A 19,547-nucleotide genomic window follows, 5' to 3' on the forward strand; every position below is an offset into this window, starting at 1 on the left:
AGGCTCACTATTGAATGGATGACAGCACACAGGTTAGCAGACAACTTACCACGAGTGTGTGCTTGGGGGATTCAACACTTCATAACCCTGACTGATTTCAGCACCAACCTTCTCTCAAATTGGTTGTTTTATGGACTAAAGTAACCAATACAAGTTAGGCCTGTAAGGGGAGGCAGTTATCGGTGAATAACCCTTATTGTAATTTCACATCCTGGATTGAATCTGAATCATATGAGATGTAGCTAGGCTCTCACAATGTTGCCCTAGGTCTGGGATTTCCAAGACTAAAATGTAGCCTGAGTGCCAATCTGTTTGGGATATCATGCCAAGTTGACAAGGAGTACAAACAGATCTGGGACCAGGCTATAGAAGATGTGGCAGCATGTACAAAACTGAAGCTAGAAGAAAATTGCCTGGCTACCCAAATTCCTTGCTCTGCCCAAATGCGACGCCATGCCCTTCTCCACAATGAGTGTGGTGTCAGGAAAATAACCTCACACTCAACAAAACTAAGGAGATGATTGTGGACTTCAGGAAACAGCAGAGGGAGCACCCCACTATCCACATCGACGTGACAGTAGTGGAGAGGGTAGCTAGTTTTAAGTTCCTCGGCATACACATCACAGACAAACTGAATTGGTCCACTCACACTGACAGCGTCGTGAAGAAGGCGCAGCAGCGCCTATTCAACCTCAGGAGGCTGAAGAAATTTGGCTTGTCACCAAAAGCACTCACAAACTTCTACAGATGCACAATCGAGAGCATCCTGGCGGGCTGTATCACCGCCTGGTACGGCAACTGCTCCGCCCTCAACCGTAAGGCTCTCCAGAGGGTAGTGAGGACTGCACAACGCATCACCGGGGGCAAACTACCTGCCCTCCAGGACACCTACACCACCCGTTGTTACAGGAAGGCCATAAAGATCATCAAGGACATCAACCACCCGAACCACTGCCTGTTCACTCTGCTATCATCCAGAAGGCGAGGTCAGTACAGGTGCATCAAAGCTGGGACCGAGAGACTGAAAAACAGCTTCTATCTCAAGACCATCAGACTGTTAAACAGCCACCACTAACATTGAGTGGCTGCTGCCAACACACTGTCATTGACACTGACCCAACTCCAGCCATTTTAATAATGGGAATTGATGTAAATATATCACTAGCCACTTTAAACAATGCTACCTTATATAATGTTACTTACCCTACATTATTCATCTCATATGCATATGTATATACTGTACTCTACATCATCGACTGCATCCTTATGTAACACATGTATCACTAGCCACTAACTATGCCACTTTGTCTACACACTCATCTCATATGTATATACTGTACTCATTTACATTTACATTTAAGTCATACTTATGACTTACTCGATACCATCTACTGTATGCTGCTCTGTACCATCACTCATTCATATATCCTTATGTACATGTTCCTTATCCCCTTACACTGTGTATAAGACAGTAGTTTTGGAATTGTTAGTTAGATTACTTGTTGGTTATCACTGCATTGTCGGAACTAGAAGCACAAGCATTTCGCTACACTCGCATTTAACATCTGCTAACCATGTGTATGTGACAAATAAAATTTGATTTGATCTGAGTAACTCCCCAAATAGAAATCCATTCTAGACCATCTAATTGGTCCCAGAAACTGATGGTAAAGTGGCATTTTGAAAATTCTGATTGGTTAGAGAAGAACCAATCACTGACTTTTTTTTTTACATCACCTTTCATTTTGACAACACCACAAACGACTTCAAAGATGGCAGTCTGCAAAGAGAAAACTGCAAGAGGAGAATAGTACAAAAGCCAGACTTCTACACAGCCATCAGAAAATTTGGATTAGAAAAAAAACCTAAGCAAATATACCAGTATTGTTAAATATCGACACATTTCTGCCACAAAACATGAAGGCAATTTTCTGGCAACTGTACAGTGTTCCCTTAGGATTGTACATTTGATTTCTACAGTAACTTAGTCTCAAAGTTCACAAATAAATATTCACACATGAGGATTAGATTATTCTTCCTCAGCGGCCTCCTCAAACTCTACCAGGGCTGCGTGTCGGTTGGCCTGGGAGCCATCCTTGAAAAACACCTTCTTGATGACTCCAGCTTTGGGTGCTCGGATGATGTGCTGCAGAAAGAGAGAATACTCTAAATGACCCATAGTTCATTTAGAGCCCAATGTGAGTGGCTACAGAGTTAGAAAAGTCCATGTGTGTGTGTGTGTAGTATTGGGAGTGGAATCCTCCCAGTGCCTGAAATGTCAGCTCACCTCCATTTTCATGGCATTCATCACCATCAAGGAGTCTCCCATCTGCACTGTGTCTCCTGCCTTCACCAGCACCTGGAATAAAGTTGAGATCATATTAAGGATCTTCCCTATCAATTCTAAATGGCCCTGTTAATGTTAGGACAAAGAGTCCGTGTGGCCACATTCTCTTTTTCCATTGCAACTGACATTTATCAATTGGCACATCTGAACGATTCACACCATGTCATCATCAGGAGGTATAGATTAAATCATTTTCCGACATTTGCCGCTAATGAGAGATATCCCATGAATCAGCATGCCTGACCATCTGGCAGGAAACCACATCCCACAGCAACATATTAAAGATCAGTCAGAGTGGCTGGGTCAGCTTTTATAGACAGATACATTATGGCGGTGAGAGAGACAGCAATGAGAAGAGATCTGTAATGTATTACCTTCTCAATGGTCCCAGTCATGGGTGCCACAGCTCCTCCCTGTGCTCCTGTGCTCACACCAGCCAGGAACTTGGGCACTGGAATGCTCACCTCCGCACTACCCTCCTGATGGGGAGGAGAGGGTGGGTTGGAGGACCTAAGGTACCCTGATATGGAGAACATGTGTTCCAGAGGAGGGGACTCACCATAGAGAAGAGGTGTACTGTGTTATCCAGGATGACCAGTTTGGGCCGGGACTTCACCCCGTTGACAGAGCAGTGCAGGAATGATGTCTGTCCCTCTGTCTCCACCTCCCCTGACACCTGGAACACTTCCCCTCCAATCTGAGGAAGGAGACAAAACACATCAGCCGCAGGAAATCATGTTTGGGTATGTTCAACCTTTTCCATTAGACATTTTTACAACACTCAGCACCTACAGAACATGTACCTCCATAGAGTAGGTCCCATCTGGATTATATGTAACCGTTAATTCCACTTCTGCACAGAAAAAAAAAACATTTCACAGAACTTTAACAGTCTTTTTTCTCTGCCACTTGATTCATGGAAGACTTGCCTTCATTAAAAATGCATATGATGTGTCCTGTTCAAATTACTTTATGTATGAATAACTTTTCCAACATAAATTCCATGTCACAAGTAAACAAAAAGCAGATTAACAGTACTTAAAGGACAAAAAGTACTTTTTTCTCTGTATTCAATCAATATTTTCAGCAACAGTGAAACATGAGGATGAGAGAGACTAACTTTGCCATAAGGACTGCTGAATGTTTCATTATAGTGAGGAGATGGTATTAAGATTTCTTATTGTCTGAATCAGACACATTCAATCAGGAGAAACAAGAATGAGGTCTAGGAGGCCTGGCTGGGCTCCTCATCAACATAAGACTGAGTGAAGAGCATTTCAATCAAACCAAGGTCTACTGGCTGCTTCCTCTGAGCTATTGAAGGAGGTTTGGACTCACTAGTTTCACCCAGCTGGAGCGTCATATTCCTACTACATAGGATGTTCACCCTCCTGCCGATACTGGAGGCAAAAGGAGAGAAGGGATCTGCGACAGGAGAAAAGAACAGACAGTTTAAGGTATCCTCCAACAGACAACAGCACTTTTTCAGGCAGTTGTTGTATAGTTCTCAGCGATCTGTAGACAGGCCTGTGTTGTTATTCCTCACCGTTGGACTGGTCTCTGAAGGTTCGAGTGCTGGCCCTCTCTCTGAGCAGCAGGCCCAGGGCAGCCTGACACAGTGTGGCCCTGGAGGGAGGGCTGGGCTTGGGGAACAGCTGCTCATAGTGCTGGGTGATGAAGCTGGTGGTCACATTCCCTGCCTCAAACTCTGGGTGGCCAGACAGACTCAGCAGGAAGTCAATATTGGTGTTGAGGCCTACAATCTGCCGGGATCAGTGGTCAATCAATCATCAGTTCCGACACAGAAATACGCAATGGGATGTGCCCAGTATGTTTATAATGTTAATACTCTTACGTTGTACTGACGTAAGCAGTATCTGAGCTTCCTCAGAGCAGCAGAGCGGTCCTCTCCCCACACCACCAGTTTAGCGATCATGGGGTCGTAGTGGGCTGACACTTCATCTCCTGAGAACAGAGACAGGTACATAATCATGTGGATATATCAACTAGAGGTCGGACCGATTAACCGGCATGGCCGATTAATTGGGCCCGATTTCAAGTTTTCATAACAATCGGTAATTGGCATTTTTGGCTGCCGATTACATTGCATTCCATGAGGAAACTGTGTGGCAGGCTGACCACCTGTTACGCGAGTGCAGCAAGGAGCCAAGGTAAGTTGCTAGCTAGCATTAAACTTCTCTTATAAAAACAATCCATCTTCACATAATCACTAGTTAACTACACATGGTTGATGATATTACTAGGTTAACTAGCTTGTCCTGCATGCATTAATTTATCATCGAATCACTGCCTACTTCGCCAAACGGAGAATGATTTAAGAGCATTCTCTGAAAAAACACAATTGTTGTACCTAACCATAAATATCAATGCCTTTCTTAAAATCAATACACAGAAGTATATATTTGTTAAAACCTGCATATTTAGTTAAAATAAATTAATATTAGCAGGCAATATTAACTAACTAGGGAAATTGTGTCACTTCTCTTGCGTTCATTGCACGCAGAGTCAGGGTATATGCAACAGTTTGGGCCACCTGGCTAGTTGCAAAGTAATTTGCCAGAATTGTACATAATTATGACATAACATTGAAGGTTGTACAATGTAACAGGAACATTTAGACTGAGGGTTGCTGCCCGTTTGATAAAATACGGAACGGTTCCTTATTTCTCTGAAAGAAAAAAACGTTTTGTTTTTTAAATTATAGTTTCCGGATTTGACCATATTAATGGCCAACGGCTCGTATTTCTGTGTTTGTTATATTATAATTAAGTCTGATTCAATAGAGCCGTCTGACTGAGCGTTTGCCAGCAGCTCTTAGCAATGCTTGCTTCACAGCGCTGTTTATGACTTCAAGCCTATCAACTCCTGATATTAGGCTGGCAATATTAGAGTGCCTATTAGAACATCCAATAGTCAAAGGTATATGAAATACAAATGGTATAGAGAGAAATAGTTGACGTGTCATAATTCCTATAATAACTACAACCTAAAACTTCTTAAGTGGGAATATTGAACCACTAGCTTTCATATGTTCTCATGTTCTGAGCAAGGAACTTAAACGTTAGCTTTTTTACATGGCACATTGCACTTTTACCTTCTCCAACACTATGTTTTGCATTATTTAAACCAAATTGAGCATGTTTCATTTTTTATTTGAGACTAAATAGATTTTATTTATGTATTATATTAAGTTAAAATAAGTGTTCATTGAGTATTGTTGTAATTGTCATTATTACATATATATATATAAATAACAATATTGTCTGATTAATCGGTATCTGGTTTTTTGGTCCTCCAATAATCGGTATCAGTGTTGAAAAGTCATAATCGGTCGACCTCTAATATAAACAGTACTGTCTGACAGCTGTGTTAAATAGGTGTAAGTAGGTCCAGGTGAACTGGGTGTACTGTACCTTCCCTGACGCCTGTCTCGATGCGTGTGCATTCGTCTGCCAGGGGTGTAGACAGATGAAGGAGGGGTCCTGCCCCAGGGAGGAAGTCGTTGTTGGGGTCCTCAGCGTATATCCTGGCCTCAAACGAATGGCCCATCAGTTCTATCTCCTCCTGCAGGAGGGGCAGCCTCTCGCCTGCAGCCACCTGAGAGACAAGTGAGAAGAGTACACAAACGTCAGGGTGGTGCGTTGATAAATTGTTAACCAAATCTATATTCAGATTGAAATCCTGCGATCTCTAAAAGAGCTAATAAATACACTCAACATATTACAACACATTGATGTCCCCAACAACCCCCTTCTGTTGGCATTCCTCTCCCTCTTTCTGCCTTACCCTGAGCTGCCACTCCACCAGGTCAGTACCAGTGATCATCTCAGACACAGGGTGCTCCACCTGCAGACGCGTGTTCATCTCCATGAAGAAGAAGTTGTGCTGTGCATCCATGATGAACTCCACAGTGCCTGCATATAGACAGGGACATACATGTGGTTGTTACACCAGTGCACAGGATGGTGCAAAGCAAACAGGTGTTACAACAGAATATTTTTTTCACACCCTTTAGTGGGTGACTGTTCAATGCCCCCCAAAAAAACAATGGAAATTGAGGACTCTGCATCCCAGCATGCAAATATTAATTATTTGTGCAAGGTTTGAGGTCAATTCTCTGTTCACCTGCTCCCACATAGTTGACGGCTTTGGCTGCTCTCACGGCTGCCTCACCCAGTTTCCGCCTCACGTCCTTGCTAATTCCAGGCTGCAAGCACAGGTGCAAACACAAAAACACTACAAATCATTAACACACACATACAGTCACACAGACTAGGGAGTGCAAAACACAGTGCATCAAGCCTCCTATCCAGCAGACAGCCATTCACACAGGAAACCAAGACATGTTGTAGTGCTGAGAGCAAAATTATGGAGGTAGCTGTATCATAGCACTTACCCCTGGTGCTTCCTCAATGATCTTCTGGTGCCTTCTCTGCACGCTGCAATCCCTCTCAAACAGGTAGACAGCATTTCCATACTGGTCCCCAAAAACCTGGACCTCCACATGTCTGGTGAGTGAAGGAAGATCTGTCACAACATCTAAACAGGGGTGTAGTCTGAACCTTAAACATAAATAGATACAGAGTGTCTTCTACATACCTGGGGTCCTCTACAAATTTCTCCACTAGCATGACATCATCATTGAAGGACTTGCGAGCCTCTCGTCTCGCAGACTCAAGCTGCTCATGGAAGTCTTCAGCGGTGTGTGCAATGCGCATTCCCTAGATAAACCAATCACAACCGTATGAGCCTTAAGACACAAACACTATCATTCCATGAAACAATCCTTTCTGTGTGTGCATCTTACTTACTTTACCACCCCCGCCACGCACAGCCTTTATCATCACTGGGTAGCCTATCCTGACAGCCTCAGCTTGGAGCTTCTCATCCGATTGGTCCTCTCCGTGGTAACCCTCGATGATAGGAACACCCGCAGCTGACATTATGTATTTTGATGTACTAGGAAAAATAAATAGATTTCTAAGATGTAACTTTTGAATAACTAGTATTCAAATCAGACTTACAACACTGAAGAGTGACTTTAAAGAGAAGTCATTCATTGGCCACGCCCACCACATCCACCTCACTAACTTCACAACTGCTGCTAAAAAATATCCTAGGGGACACTGTCATTTAAAAGGTAGATACAGCAAAATAAAGTTCCCACAAGCAGCCCCGCAGATATTGAGATGAGCGAGATGCAACACAGTCACACAGTATCTGTGCATGTTCAGGGGTTTGCTTCACACTGTTACAGCGTGGTATCCATGGCACCAACACAGCAGAGACGTTGTGCCTCGCGCTTCAACACTCTTAGTTGTTGAGGAAATTGACCCACTATGCCTTTTACTTTCTGCATCTATGTCATATTGCTGAGTCTACCTTTAACTATACCTTTTGATACCCATGTCTCTGATAGCAGATGATGGAGGGCCAATAAAGATGATACCCTCCTGTTTGCATGCCTCAGCAAACTCTGTGTTCTCTGACAGGAAGCCATATCCTGGGTGGACAGCCTATAACAAAAACGCCATTCATAAACAAACGTATTCATCAGATATAGTCTGAATTGTGACTTTGAGAAACTGGGGATTTCCACAATGAATGAGTACTGTAAATACAATACTGCACTTGACAACATACATGTGATCCAGACCTCTTGGCAACCTCCATGACTTTCTTCATGGACAAGTAACTCTGCTGGGATGCGGCTGGCCCAATGTTATAGGCCTCATCTGCCTAAGAAACATGAGAAGCCCCATAAATACAGCTGCATCTACAAACTTATACTGACAGAGGGGTCAAAGTTTCAACCTTTAGCCTTGACATACCATGGCCACATGCATGGAATGACGATCTGCATCACTGTATACTGCCACAGAGCGCACACCCATCTTCTTTGCTGTTCGCATCACACGGCAGGCGATTTCTCCTCTGTTGGCAATGAGGACTTTTTCTATCCTGCCTTGCCCTAGAGGGAAAGAGACCTGAGGTATGAGTGATGATGTAAAGCATACTAATCGAGACAACTACAATGCTTCCTCTGCAGTTCAGTCTACATGGCGATGAATAACTTCACAAAGAGATATTCAATATTGCTCCATGTTACTTACCAATTGAGGCAAACCACACAAATCCTTTGGTCCATATCAATTTCCTAAGATGAGATAATAAAAGAACATTGCAGGACACGGACCTTGGTGGTTGAAAAGGTCATGTAAAGAGAGCACGTTGTTACAGCTGTTTACATCAATGAATGGCTTTCAAGGGCATGCTAACTGTACCATGTACTGAAGAGCAGTTTGTTTGTCCACAGCTGGCTAACACTCGTATTCATAATGATCATTGTTCAAAGATTATAACTAGTTGATATAGAGCTAAATGCATTAAATTAACTGCCCATCGCTTTGGAAACAAAACATTTAACCGTTCAACTGGTTAACTACCTAGCTGTTATGCTAAGTTAGCCAGCCAGCTACCTTTATTTAACCAGAATCGGTGGATAATTTTTAAGAGGTAAGTAGTCTAGTTAGCCATGTTGACACACACAACATATGGCTTAATCGTTTTGGCCAACATGTGCTAGGGTTGTTTAACCATTTTAACACTAACGTTAGCTAGCGTCAAGAAGCAAACGAGCTACAATCTTGCGCGTTGGGTTTGCTGACTAGCTAGCTAGCCAACTGTCTTGACAGAAAACTATCGACATCTTCTAATCTTAGCAATTTATTTATTCAAAATAGCTAACATGCAGTTATCGTAAACATAACGCAACATATGACAAGCATTATCGACTTACTGTTGAAATATTCTTAAACCCTGTAGGGTTTGAACATTCAGGACAGAAGCCATGTGAAGTTGCCGTTTGCAGTCTAAACAGTCAATAGCTGGCTAACGCGTTAGCTGAATAAGAAAATAAGCGTTTGCCTTTCAAATATATTATTTCGATGTACCATTTAAAATGTAGCTGGTTAAGATACTGCACTTTACAATACGTATTATCAACTAAAGTTGGTCGGTGGAAATGGTATTATATGAAACTATAGGCCGAAACATGCTTAGTTTTGGTGAAAATCGCTACAAAGTGACGTAAACGACTAAATTCAATTTGCTGCGTGCTTCTCTCTTGTGAACGCGTAGGATGATCAACCAATAGAAAATGCCGAGACAGAGGCGGGGCAGAGAGGAAGAGGCAAAGCAAGACGTTTTACCAAATCAAAGCAACATTTTATTGGTCACATGCACATGGTTAGCAGAAGTTAATGCGAGTGTAGCGAAATGCTTGTGCTTCTAGTTCCGACCATGCAGTAATATTTAACAAGTAATCTAACAATTTCACAACAACTACCTTATACACACAAGTGTAAAGGAATTCATAGAAATAAGTACATACAAATATATGAATGAGCGATGGCCGAATGTCATAGACAAGATGCAGTAGATGGTATAGAGTACAGTATATACATATGTAATGTAGGGTATGTAACCATTATAAAGTGCCATTGTTTAAAGTGACTAGTGATACATGTATTACATCCAATTTTTTTATTATTAAAGTGGCTAGAGATTTGAGTCAGTATGTTGGCAGCAGCAACTCAATGTTAGTGATGGCTGTTTAACAGTTTGATGGCCTTGAGATAGAAGCTGTTTTTCAGTCTCGGTCCCCACTTTAATGCACCTGTACTGACCTCGCCTTCTGGATGATAGCGGGGTGAACAGGCAGTGGCTCGGGTGGTTGTTGTCCTTGATGATCTTTTTGGCCTTCCTGTGACATCAGGTGGTGTCGGTGTTCTGGAGGGCAGGTAGTTTGCCCCTGGTGATGCGTTGTGCAGACCTCACTACCCTCTGGAGAGCCTTACGGTTATGGGCGGGGCAGTTGCCGTACCAGGCGGTGATACAGCCCGCCAGGATGCTCTCGATTGTGCATCTGTAGAAGTTTGTGAGTGCTTTTGGTGACAAACCGAATTTCTTCAGCCTCCTGAGGTTGAATAGGCACTGCTGTGCCTTCTTCACAACGCTGTCTGTGTGAGTGGACCAATTCAGTTTGTCTGTGATGTGTACGCCGAATAATTTAAAACTTTCCACCCTCTTCACTACTGTCACGTCGATGTGGATAGTGGGGTGCTCCCTCTGCTGTTTCCTGAAGTCCACGATCATCTTTGTTTTGTTGACATCGAGTTTGAGGTTATTTTCCTGACATCAAACTCCGAAGGCCCTCACCTCCTCCCTGTAGGCCGTCTCGTCGTTGTTGGTAATCAAGTTTACCACTGTAGTGCCACAGATAGAACAACGTTAGTTACGACACATATTTGGTTTGTCCACAAAAAATAAGCACACAAAGTGAGGAATTTTTGTATGGAGGTCAATGAGCGTGTCGAATTTGGTCAACTAAAAAAAGTAATTGCTAATTTACTACGTGAGGCTTATTTGATATAATAGACGTTTCGTAATGGTTAGGTTGTTACTCATGTACTGATATAAGTGGACGCACGGGGCATTTAATCAATTATACTTTATATCAGAGTTGCGCCTGTTGTTTTACATAGATAGAGAACTCATCATGGATATAACCCTTTTTAAAATGGACATTACTGTTTAGGGCTTGCACCATTTTAAAGTAGTCAACTGGGTTGGGGATTCCTATTAGTTAAGGGCAATCAGCTAATGTTGATGAAGGAAATGACCTAATTTAAAACGGAGAAAGCCTCAATGGTACTACCGATGCTGTCCCAGACACCTTTAATGGTACAGATTCAAAGATGAGTCTTCTATCTCTATGGTCTGTTGGTCACATGCATATCTGCCCTCTCATTGACTAAAATGATCCCACCTGATCTAGCCTCCTCCCGCCTGACTTCCATTTTTGAGGACATGTATTTTTCCATTGTTAGATCAGTAAATCGGCTATCTTTTCAATATTGTAAAGAATATTGTAAAGTTACAATATAATAGCTCATCTTGGGGCGTGGTGATCCAATAAGGAGAGGTTACAGTGTTGACACTTTGGAAGTACATTTTTTTGAGAGGTTCCAGACATAATTTCCACCGTCTTGCAGAACAGCCACATAGGTAGGGGTGGGCTTGGTTGGCCCAGGCCTACCCACTGGGGAGCCAGGCCCACCCAATCAGTGACTTAAATGTAAATGTAAATATATCACTGTGCTTCTATGGCTAACAGTATAGCTTCCGTTCCTCTCCCCTACCTGGGCTTGAACCAGGGACCCTCTGTACACATCAACAACTGACACCCACAAAGCATCGTTAACCATCACGCCACAACTACTTCAGGTCTCAGAGAGTGAGTCACCCGATTGAAACGCTATTAGCGCGCACCACCGCTAACTTGCTAGCCATTTCACATCGGTTACATATGCACCATGCTACTGCCTACTTAATTTGTTCATTTAGCAAACCATTTAGCTCATAACCCAGTGCCTTTATCTCAGTCAGTATATTTGAGCTTTAATTAGCTTAAAAAATGCTAAATGTTTATCTCGACCTCATTGCAAAATGTGTAGAATAGCAAGAGATTAGCTATAAAACTGCACATGTTCCTGTCTGCCCCATGGCAAAATTTGAAGAATTGCAGTAAATCAGCTTTAGAACGGCAATATTTTCTCTTTGCCCCATGGCAGGATGTGTAGAATTACAGGAAGTTCGCTTATTTTTTAAATAATAATGATGATTCTTTTGCAGGCCCACCCTCCAACAAATTTCTGGCTACGCTACTGTTACAGAATTAGCCCTTTTTGGACAGTGTGTTTTTATAATAAAGCATGCAAGAAATCTATACTTATATGTGAACTTGAAAATAATGAATTTCAATCGTGCTGGATAAAGCCACACTTTTAATAAGGGAATATGAGCACTCTTTAAACAAAATATAATTTCCCCCCAAAAATATCATTAGCATGCATCATGATTCAATTTGCTGACCATATTGGCTGATTATGATTGTAAACTTACAGAGTGTTTTCCTAGAAGTATTAACCACATTCACATATTTTTTACTGTAATAATATTATTTCTATTTTCTTTGCAAACAGAATTAAATATTAAAAAACAACAATAAAAAGGTTCACATTGAGTCATGGATAAAAATACTAAAAAGCATCTAGGAAATACAAAACATGGCTATAAAAAGCATTCATGTTATGTTTGCATGAAGTCTTCTCAGATCCTGTCATAGCCAGCTTGTCTACGGTTGTTCCAGATGATCAGGAAGGTCAGGACAGCAATCAGGAGGAGTACTACAACCGTGGCACCAATAATGATGGGGAAGATCCTCTTGTTGAAGTCAGCCCAGCACTCAACCTCTGAAATGCCATAGGGGGGACAAAAAAATACATATATTATTTATGAAACTTGAAAGGGAAAGAAAATCCTGCAATTTCAACAACTCAAAGACCAGCATTAGCTTCCTGAAACTAGCTTCTTAAATACTGGTTCAAAAAAGACAAAATACCATTTCCCTAATACTCCAAAGGAATCACTACCCGAAAATCGTATTCATAGTACTTGGTCAACTTGAGGTCTAATCTCACTGACGTATAATACATGGAATAATAATTGTCCTACTTATAATAACCTAACATGCAAATGAGACAGAAAGAGACCTAGGCTGTAACTATGACCCAGTAGACTGGAATGACTTGCTTGAAACCTTTCAGAGCTACTTGATGGCAACCAAACATAGACAGATGCAATTCAATATATTGAACAACACATATTTTACTCCACATAGACTGCATTTACTTGATAATAAGATAACTGACACATGTCTTAGATGTAAGATAAATACAGATTTACTGCATATGTTATGGAGTTTTCCCTTCCTAGATCATTTAAAAAATATATATCAGCAAAATGTATTAGAGCCAGAACTTCAAAATGACCCCAGGATGTGGTTAACATTTTTTGCAAGTTTTTTAAAACTTTGTAAAGTAAATGTAATGTAAAAATAGAAGCACGGTATTGATTTTGTTTTGACTGATTCTGTTACATTTTACAATATTTTTTAAAAATAATAATATTTAATCTGTATCTTAACACTTGGATCATTGTTTCTGAGGGGCCAAAACGGTAAAACATTACCTTTACAATATTACATTTAAAAGAGCATTATACCATAAATATGCTTACAGAAAAATAATAAACAGAAGGCTTTCGTAAATCATGAACGAAAAGGTCCACAAAATGTAAAAATCGACATACCCTCTCCAAACTTCCCATTGGTGAGTTTGAAGGCTTGGAACTGAAGAGGCCCAAGCTTCACTCGAAGGTTTTCAGCCAGATGAAACTCGGTCTGAGAATTACACTTGAGGCTGTGGTCAGTGGCAGTTGGGAACAGCTTTTCATATTCTATCACCCCAGGATAGTTTTTATTTCCTAATGGTGAAAGAATATGCTCAGCCTTGTTTTTCTAACAATGAAAAATCAGTTGAAAAATATCCATGCATTTTTTTTTCAAATCATGTGTCTAGTTGTGAGATCATGTTGGTCAACTCACCTTTGCTTGGTGCCAAATTAGCTCTGACCTTTGACACATAGGATATGTTCCCTTCCTGTGGGAGGAAAAATAGTTAATGATGTGCATTAAATAAATAAATAATTGTTTTTATTATAAGCCAAACATGCAAATCATCATGCAAATGCATTTGAATGAGTTTGCTTCTGCTCAGAGCCATATATAGATATAATGTATTGCTCTGCTTCTGATCGTTATATGGAACAGTTGTGGTCAACCTGTGATTATTCTTAGTTATCATCTCAGAGTCGGAGAGGAAAAAACTTGACCAGTTATAAGGTGATGTGGTCATATGCATTAGACATCATGTGTGGCATGAGAAGATGGACGTTTGTGAATTTGTACCTTTTCAAAGGTGAGATCCAGATAGCCTCCCTCTCCTACAATAGCCAGGGAAAGAACGGCCTCTTTTTGACCACATCTACCCGTAGCGAGGGTGGTGGAAGGGTCTAAGTTGAAATAGGAAGCTTTCTGAAAAAGGATCAACATACCATTGGACTGGAAAAGGACAAAAGCAATATCAAACAAGTGATGATGTAGGAACAAGTCATTCTTGTTATAGATTTAGAGCTACTTAATAATATAGTATCATAATGAGTGTATGGTCGAACACATGACCAAACATAGTAATGTGTATGATTATGGCCGTTTTTTTTTCTTCACGATTTAGGTGACAAACCACATGAATTCTCACCCCTGATAAAGAAGTGCTGAACACACAAACAAAACGTGCTGAGAAAGTGATTGTCCCTACCTTCTTCTCAATAACTATGTACTCCACTCCCATGGAGACCTTGATGCATGGCTTGCCTGCGGTGTCATTCAGCACATAGTTTCCGGTGACAGGAGTGGTCTCTTTGGGCTGAAGAACAGGGAGGCTTGATTGCTCGGTGGGCTCAGGGTTGTTTAGGCCAGACTCATCTGTGGTGACGATGGTCTGGTCCAATGCAGCAGTCATAAGGCTGTTTCCTGTGAAACGGTGTAGTGTGTGAAGTGTGAAGTGAAACAGTTTACAGAAACCATAAACCCAGGGCAACATTCACATGCACAATTACAGATCCCCCTTAGGTTCATCTTATTTTTTACAATACAATTAAATAAATAATTGTAAAAATGTGTTGAAGTAGCCATGATTATGTCTGTGAAATGTCATGCAATTTTACCTGCAATGATTTAGACTTTTTAAGAGTACACTTCTACTCTTTTCTAACATTATCTAAGAATCAAATTCAGATTCAAATGGCCTGCAGTATCAACTTATATCAGACTACCACTACCACCGAATAGATTAGACATTATTAGACATTATTAGATAGAGGTGCATGCAACTCACCCATTATGATCGCAACCAGTAGAACAAGTATTGTTTCACGATGCATGTTGTTTCTAAGTTTGTCTGTCATCTTCTGTGTTCAGTTGAGTATTTGTGTTGTGACCAAATGTATGAGGTGTGATATGGGGAATTCATCTCCAGACGACCAAAACGCCTTGTTCAAGAGATGAGTGCCTTCAGGGGGAGGGGCAAAGAGGGTTTTATTTTGAAATTATTTATGAGTTATCTTTAAATGGCTGATATACCCTATATGATGTGACTAACTTTACCTTGTGCTGTTGCAGGTCAGATATCTTGTTATTTGTGTCTACTCAACTCTTTATCTAAAAAGATAGTGTTAAAGTAGGTTGGTTCAAAGGACATGTTGATTGAGCAGTTTCTATGACAATTACTTGTTTGAATTAATCCTGAGTTTATAGGCTTTAGCCTCTAAATTGAAAATATGAGGAACATTTTTTCTATTGGTTTATCAAAGATTGTATTTGTATCATACCTGGACCATGATGCCTTTATACACTGATTCTATGATTGGTTCATGTTTATTGCACCGGAGCTGTGGTTGGATTCTGGGAATGGCTGCGCTGCTGGGGAAATCAAACTGTGTGTTAGCAGGCATTGGATGCATTTAGGGTCAAAGGTAGGGAGGGACAAAGTATCTCCTAAAATACACATTACTGCAGCAATGTGTCAATGCAAGTCAGGATTAATTTTGGATTGACAAACTGACAAGCATTTTTGGAAAGGGTCATGTTCACTCATTCAAATACTTTATAATGGGAGAGAGGTTGTCCTATTGCCTTCCATTGACATCTTAATAACACAGACTTCTACTATTGTATTACCTTCTGACACACACTAATACTAAAGTAATATGTATGTTTACTTTAGAGATAAAACATTTGTTTTGGTTAGACCAAAAAGTTTTGATAAAGTCATGAAGTGGCTATTTATTACAGGAAATGAATTCGTGATGTTTCATTTGACCAGCACATTCACAGAGACGTTCAAGGTTTTATTCCATAAATTATAGAGGAGACAGGACAATAAACCCTCCCCAGGCAGTTGACTCCTTGATAGATCTTTTGAGATGGGTAAAGAAAACATGGTGTCACAACAAGTGACTGTAGAAGGATAATATGATTTATAACATGTCCATCATTTTTCTTGCATGCCATAAACTCTCCACAACTCAGAGACAGATATAGATTTTTCAAAGAATGCAGGCATGGTGGTGACAGCAGATAAGTAAACATTTACTCTGTTGTCACTGGGACTACCTGGATGCCTTTCTGATTGTGCACCGTCTCATTTTATTTGAACAGGTCTGTGTAGGCGAATAGACTACAGCCAATCATTTCAGAGGTAGGAGTCCAGTAAGGAACGAGATCTGGTCTCACATTTCCTTCTCTCCGGACCTGGGACATACATGTCTTTGTTATGAAGCTGGGAGTGAGGCTATGTGTGCTGGTGATCTCTCTCCAGCTTTGGGCTCTAGGACAGAGGCAGGAGCTTGAGCCAGAGCAGGTCCTTGTGTTCTGTGATGACAAAGACGTGGAGGCAGCTGTGGACTTGGCCCTTGTCAAGTACAATGAGAAGCTTCCTTATGGAAATCAACTAGCACTCTACCAGATTCTGGAGGCCTCAACGGTAGGTGACATATTGAGAACATTGTTATTTATACTTAGTTTTTTATCCACTCCTTTTTGTATACATCTTGAGTTCATTGTGTTGATAAAGAGAAAATACGAACATTACTACACAGTCACAGTATTTATTGCTTTCCTCTCTTGTAGGCTCAGAGTGACTCAGGCACTCAGTACTTTGTGGAATTCAATGGCAGGGTCACTGACTGTCCAGCAGGGGGAAACAAAGTCTGGAGAGACTGTGACTACCTCTCAACTGGGAACCAGGTAACTTACCTGGTACATTGTTATTAGATGACATCTCTGTGCAATCTGATTTTTAAATAACAATAAAAAAATATATTGTTCTGTTTATTTATCAGGTGCCAAGCCCTTGTAATGCAACAGTCCACATGTCAGAGACAGATAAAGAGGTCCTGGCAGTTTTCTGTGACCCAGTTGGTTAGTTTTTCACTTCACACAAAGTAGGACAAGCCAAAGACCACATACAAGTCTATTTATACTTAAAGTTTTTCCAGACAACCAGATAAATGTCAACCAAAGATTGACTCATGTAGAGGAATATTTATATTTGTTGATTTAGATTAGAATCACAAAAAATGTGTGGTTAAAATGAATTTCTATACTGACAACCCTCTCTGTTCTCCAGTGGAGGCCCCTGTTGTTGTTGAACGCTCCACATGTCTGGGGTGTCCGAGGGAGATTGATGTGGACAGTGAGGACCTAAAGGCTCCTGTGACATACTCCATCACCAGGTTCAATGCGGATTCTGACTCCAGCCATCACTTCGTCCTGAACAGTGTTGGTTTTGCTACGAGACAGGTAAATCCGTTTCAAATCTCACTCTGAGTTATTGAATGCTACAAAGGCTAGTTGACTACGCCACCTGGTGGAAAGTTGAGCAAGACTCTAAATACCTTGTTCAATTCAAACCTGATTCACACTGTAGGGCCAAACTGAGCTGAACTAGGCCAAGGCTGATCTGGTTACACATCTACGATAGCTGCTGGAACCATACTGGAAAGGACCATGTGAAAAGAGAAGATCAGAGCCAGTACTGTACAGTTCTAGCCCTAAAGTGTGAATCAGGTAACCGAGTGACCAGTTGGGATCAGGGGTGTTAGGCCCTACAACAGTTACCAACAACACAAATCTTTTAAAGTTACCTACTTTTGAAAAAATATCATTTAAGTTAAGTGTCTTTGCTCATCCCTTCCAATGGAAATATTCCAAATCATCTCCTTGGCTCTGGAATTAGTGGGTGTGGTGTGGCTATATTTACCTCTATGGGTGTGACCCTTGGACTGCACTGTACTTATTTGCGTTAGGAGTGTCATTCCAGAATCCACTGGGGGGAGGGCGGCTCAAACTAATGTCTTTGAGTAACTTCTTTCACATGCTCCTCTTAGGTGGTTGCTGGATTCAGGTATAGACTGATGTTCGATATGAGGAAAAGCAATTGCTCCAAAGCGGACCACAAAGAGCTGAACGATGAATGTCATCCAGATGCTGAAGATGTGGTAAACCACAATGGAGCTCATAGTATTTTTTGAATCGGCTACAATATATAATATGATTCTGCTGTTGTAATACTTCTGAAAGGAAATTAAATAGTTACACTTTTTGAAGAGAAACAAACCTATACCATTCAATGTGGTATCATAACATTCCATTGTAATGCTATGTATCATGAATGCTTGTCCCTGCCATCCTGTGTACCGTCTCTCTAGGAACTTGCTCACTGCAATTCTACAGTAGATGTGGCACCTTGGAGACATGAGACTGCAGAAGCAAATGTGGAATGTGCACCAGGTCCCCTTCAGAATTTTGTGAGACATTCTGCAAACTATACTACTATAGCATATCAATGATGCTCCGAAAATATGATACATTAATAGGGTAGTGATGTATAGCTATATATTTTGGAAATTTGTGCTAAATGGAGTATTTTGACCAGGAACATTTTTCCATTCACAGGAAGTCTTTAGAAGAAGGCCTCCTGGATGGTCTCCCTTGAGGAACTTCAACAATTTTGCCGAAGCAACTCCAGCCTCAACTGCTTCAGCCAAAGAGGAGTCTTTAGAAGAGTCTCAGGAGCTCAGCCTGACTGCTGTCACCACAGCTAGCAGAGACCCAGAGCCAGCCATGCCCCCCACCACTACTGCAGAGAGCCCTTTCCACTGCCCCTCCAAGCCCTGGACGCAGTTAGTCCCTCTAACAATCCCCAGCCCTGCACAGGAGAAAAGCACAACATCCCCGACAGTGGTAGAGGGGTGCTTTAGTGATTTAGACTTGCTGGGGAAAAAATAAGTGAATGCTGTATAATGCATTTGTATCATAAGCACACCTGCTGATTTGAAATAAAAAATAATCATTTTATTCTCTTTTTGACAATGCAGTTCAATCTTACTTTTGCATTTCCTCAAATTTGTCAAAGGACATATTAACTGTTTGGCAATTTGATACTAAAAATAAATAACTAAATGTATGAAATTGTGCTGGGTGCTGTGTTATTCTGTAAAGCAACATACTATCCACAAAAGTAAGTAAGTACTTACTGTAACTGAGAAGTTTATTTGTACATTGTCACGTAACACTCAAATAATTGTAGTCAGTCTGGATACAATGCAAGTATTTAACTTAGAAGCAAACAGAAACAAAGAATACTGTATTTGA

At 41.0% G+C, this 19,547-nt stretch overlaps 3 protein-coding genes across 5 annotated transcripts; 1 reads left to right on the forward strand and 2 right to left on the reverse strand.

Moving 5' to 3' along the window:
• Positions 1-1,486: 1,486 nt before the first annotated feature.
• LOC123996908 (methylcrotonoyl-CoA carboxylase subunit alpha, mitochondrial-like) lies at positions 1,487-9,502 on the reverse strand. 3 transcript variants are annotated; one of them, XM_046300742.1, is made up of 19 exons: positions 9,322-9,502; positions 8,482-8,525; positions 8,200-8,339; positions 8,012-8,107; positions 7,763-7,884; positions 7,180-7,327; positions 6,968-7,089; positions 6,765-6,876; positions 6,494-6,575; positions 6,155-6,282; positions 5,782-5,965; positions 4,203-4,312; positions 3,894-4,110; positions 3,686-3,772; positions 3,151-3,200; positions 2,907-3,044; positions 2,722-2,826; positions 2,288-2,359; positions 1,487-2,146 (listed from the first exon to the last, which is right to left on the reverse strand). In XM_046300742.1, exons 3-19 carry the CDS (start codon positions 8,278-8,280, stop codon positions 2,030-2,032), a joined length of 1,971 nt encoding a protein of 656 aa, XP_046156698.1. In that variant the 5' UTR covers positions 8,281-8,339; positions 8,482-8,525; positions 9,322-9,502; the 3' UTR covers positions 1,487-2,029. The 3 variants fall into 3 exon arrangements, with proteins under 3 accessions (XP_046156698.1, XP_046156697.1, XP_046156696.1); XM_046300741.1 differs by having other exon boundaries at positions 9,168-9,502; XM_046300740.1 differs by having other exon boundaries at positions 8,482-8,564; positions 9,168-9,502.
• On the forward strand, positions 8,735-19,364 carry LOC123996909 (kininogen-1-like). Its single transcript, XM_046300743.1, has 8 exons — positions 8,735-8,884; positions 16,551-16,875; positions 17,022-17,138; positions 17,234-17,312; positions 17,521-17,693; positions 18,281-18,391; positions 18,602-18,700; positions 18,849-19,364. Exons 2-8 carry the CDS (start codon positions 16,666-16,668, stop codon positions 19,179-19,181), a joined length of 1,122 nt encoding a protein of 373 aa, XP_046156699.1. The 5' UTR covers positions 8,735-8,884; positions 16,551-16,665; the 3' UTR covers positions 19,182-19,364.
• Positions 12,199-15,809, reverse strand: LOC123996910 (lysosome-associated membrane glycoprotein 3-like). The gene is made up of 8 exons (XM_046300744.1): positions 15,722-15,809; positions 15,498-15,551; positions 15,229-15,402; positions 14,650-14,864; positions 14,241-14,366; positions 13,878-13,932; positions 13,583-13,756; positions 12,199-12,684 (listed from the first exon to the last, which is right to left on the reverse strand). Exons 3-8 carry the CDS (start codon positions 15,296-15,298, stop codon positions 12,542-12,544), a joined length of 783 nt encoding a protein of 260 aa, XP_046156700.1. The 5' UTR covers positions 15,299-15,402; positions 15,498-15,551; positions 15,722-15,809; the 3' UTR covers positions 12,199-12,541.
• Positions 19,365-19,547: the final 183 nt, after the last annotated feature.

Source organism: Oncorhynchus gorbuscha, linkage group LG15, assembly GCF_021184085.1.
Source record: "Oncorhynchus gorbuscha isolate QuinsamMale2020 ecotype Even-year linkage group LG15, OgorEven_v1.0, whole genome shotgun sequence".
Taxonomy (NCBI): Eukaryota; Metazoa; Chordata; class Actinopteri; order Salmoniformes; family Salmonidae; genus Oncorhynchus; species Oncorhynchus gorbuscha.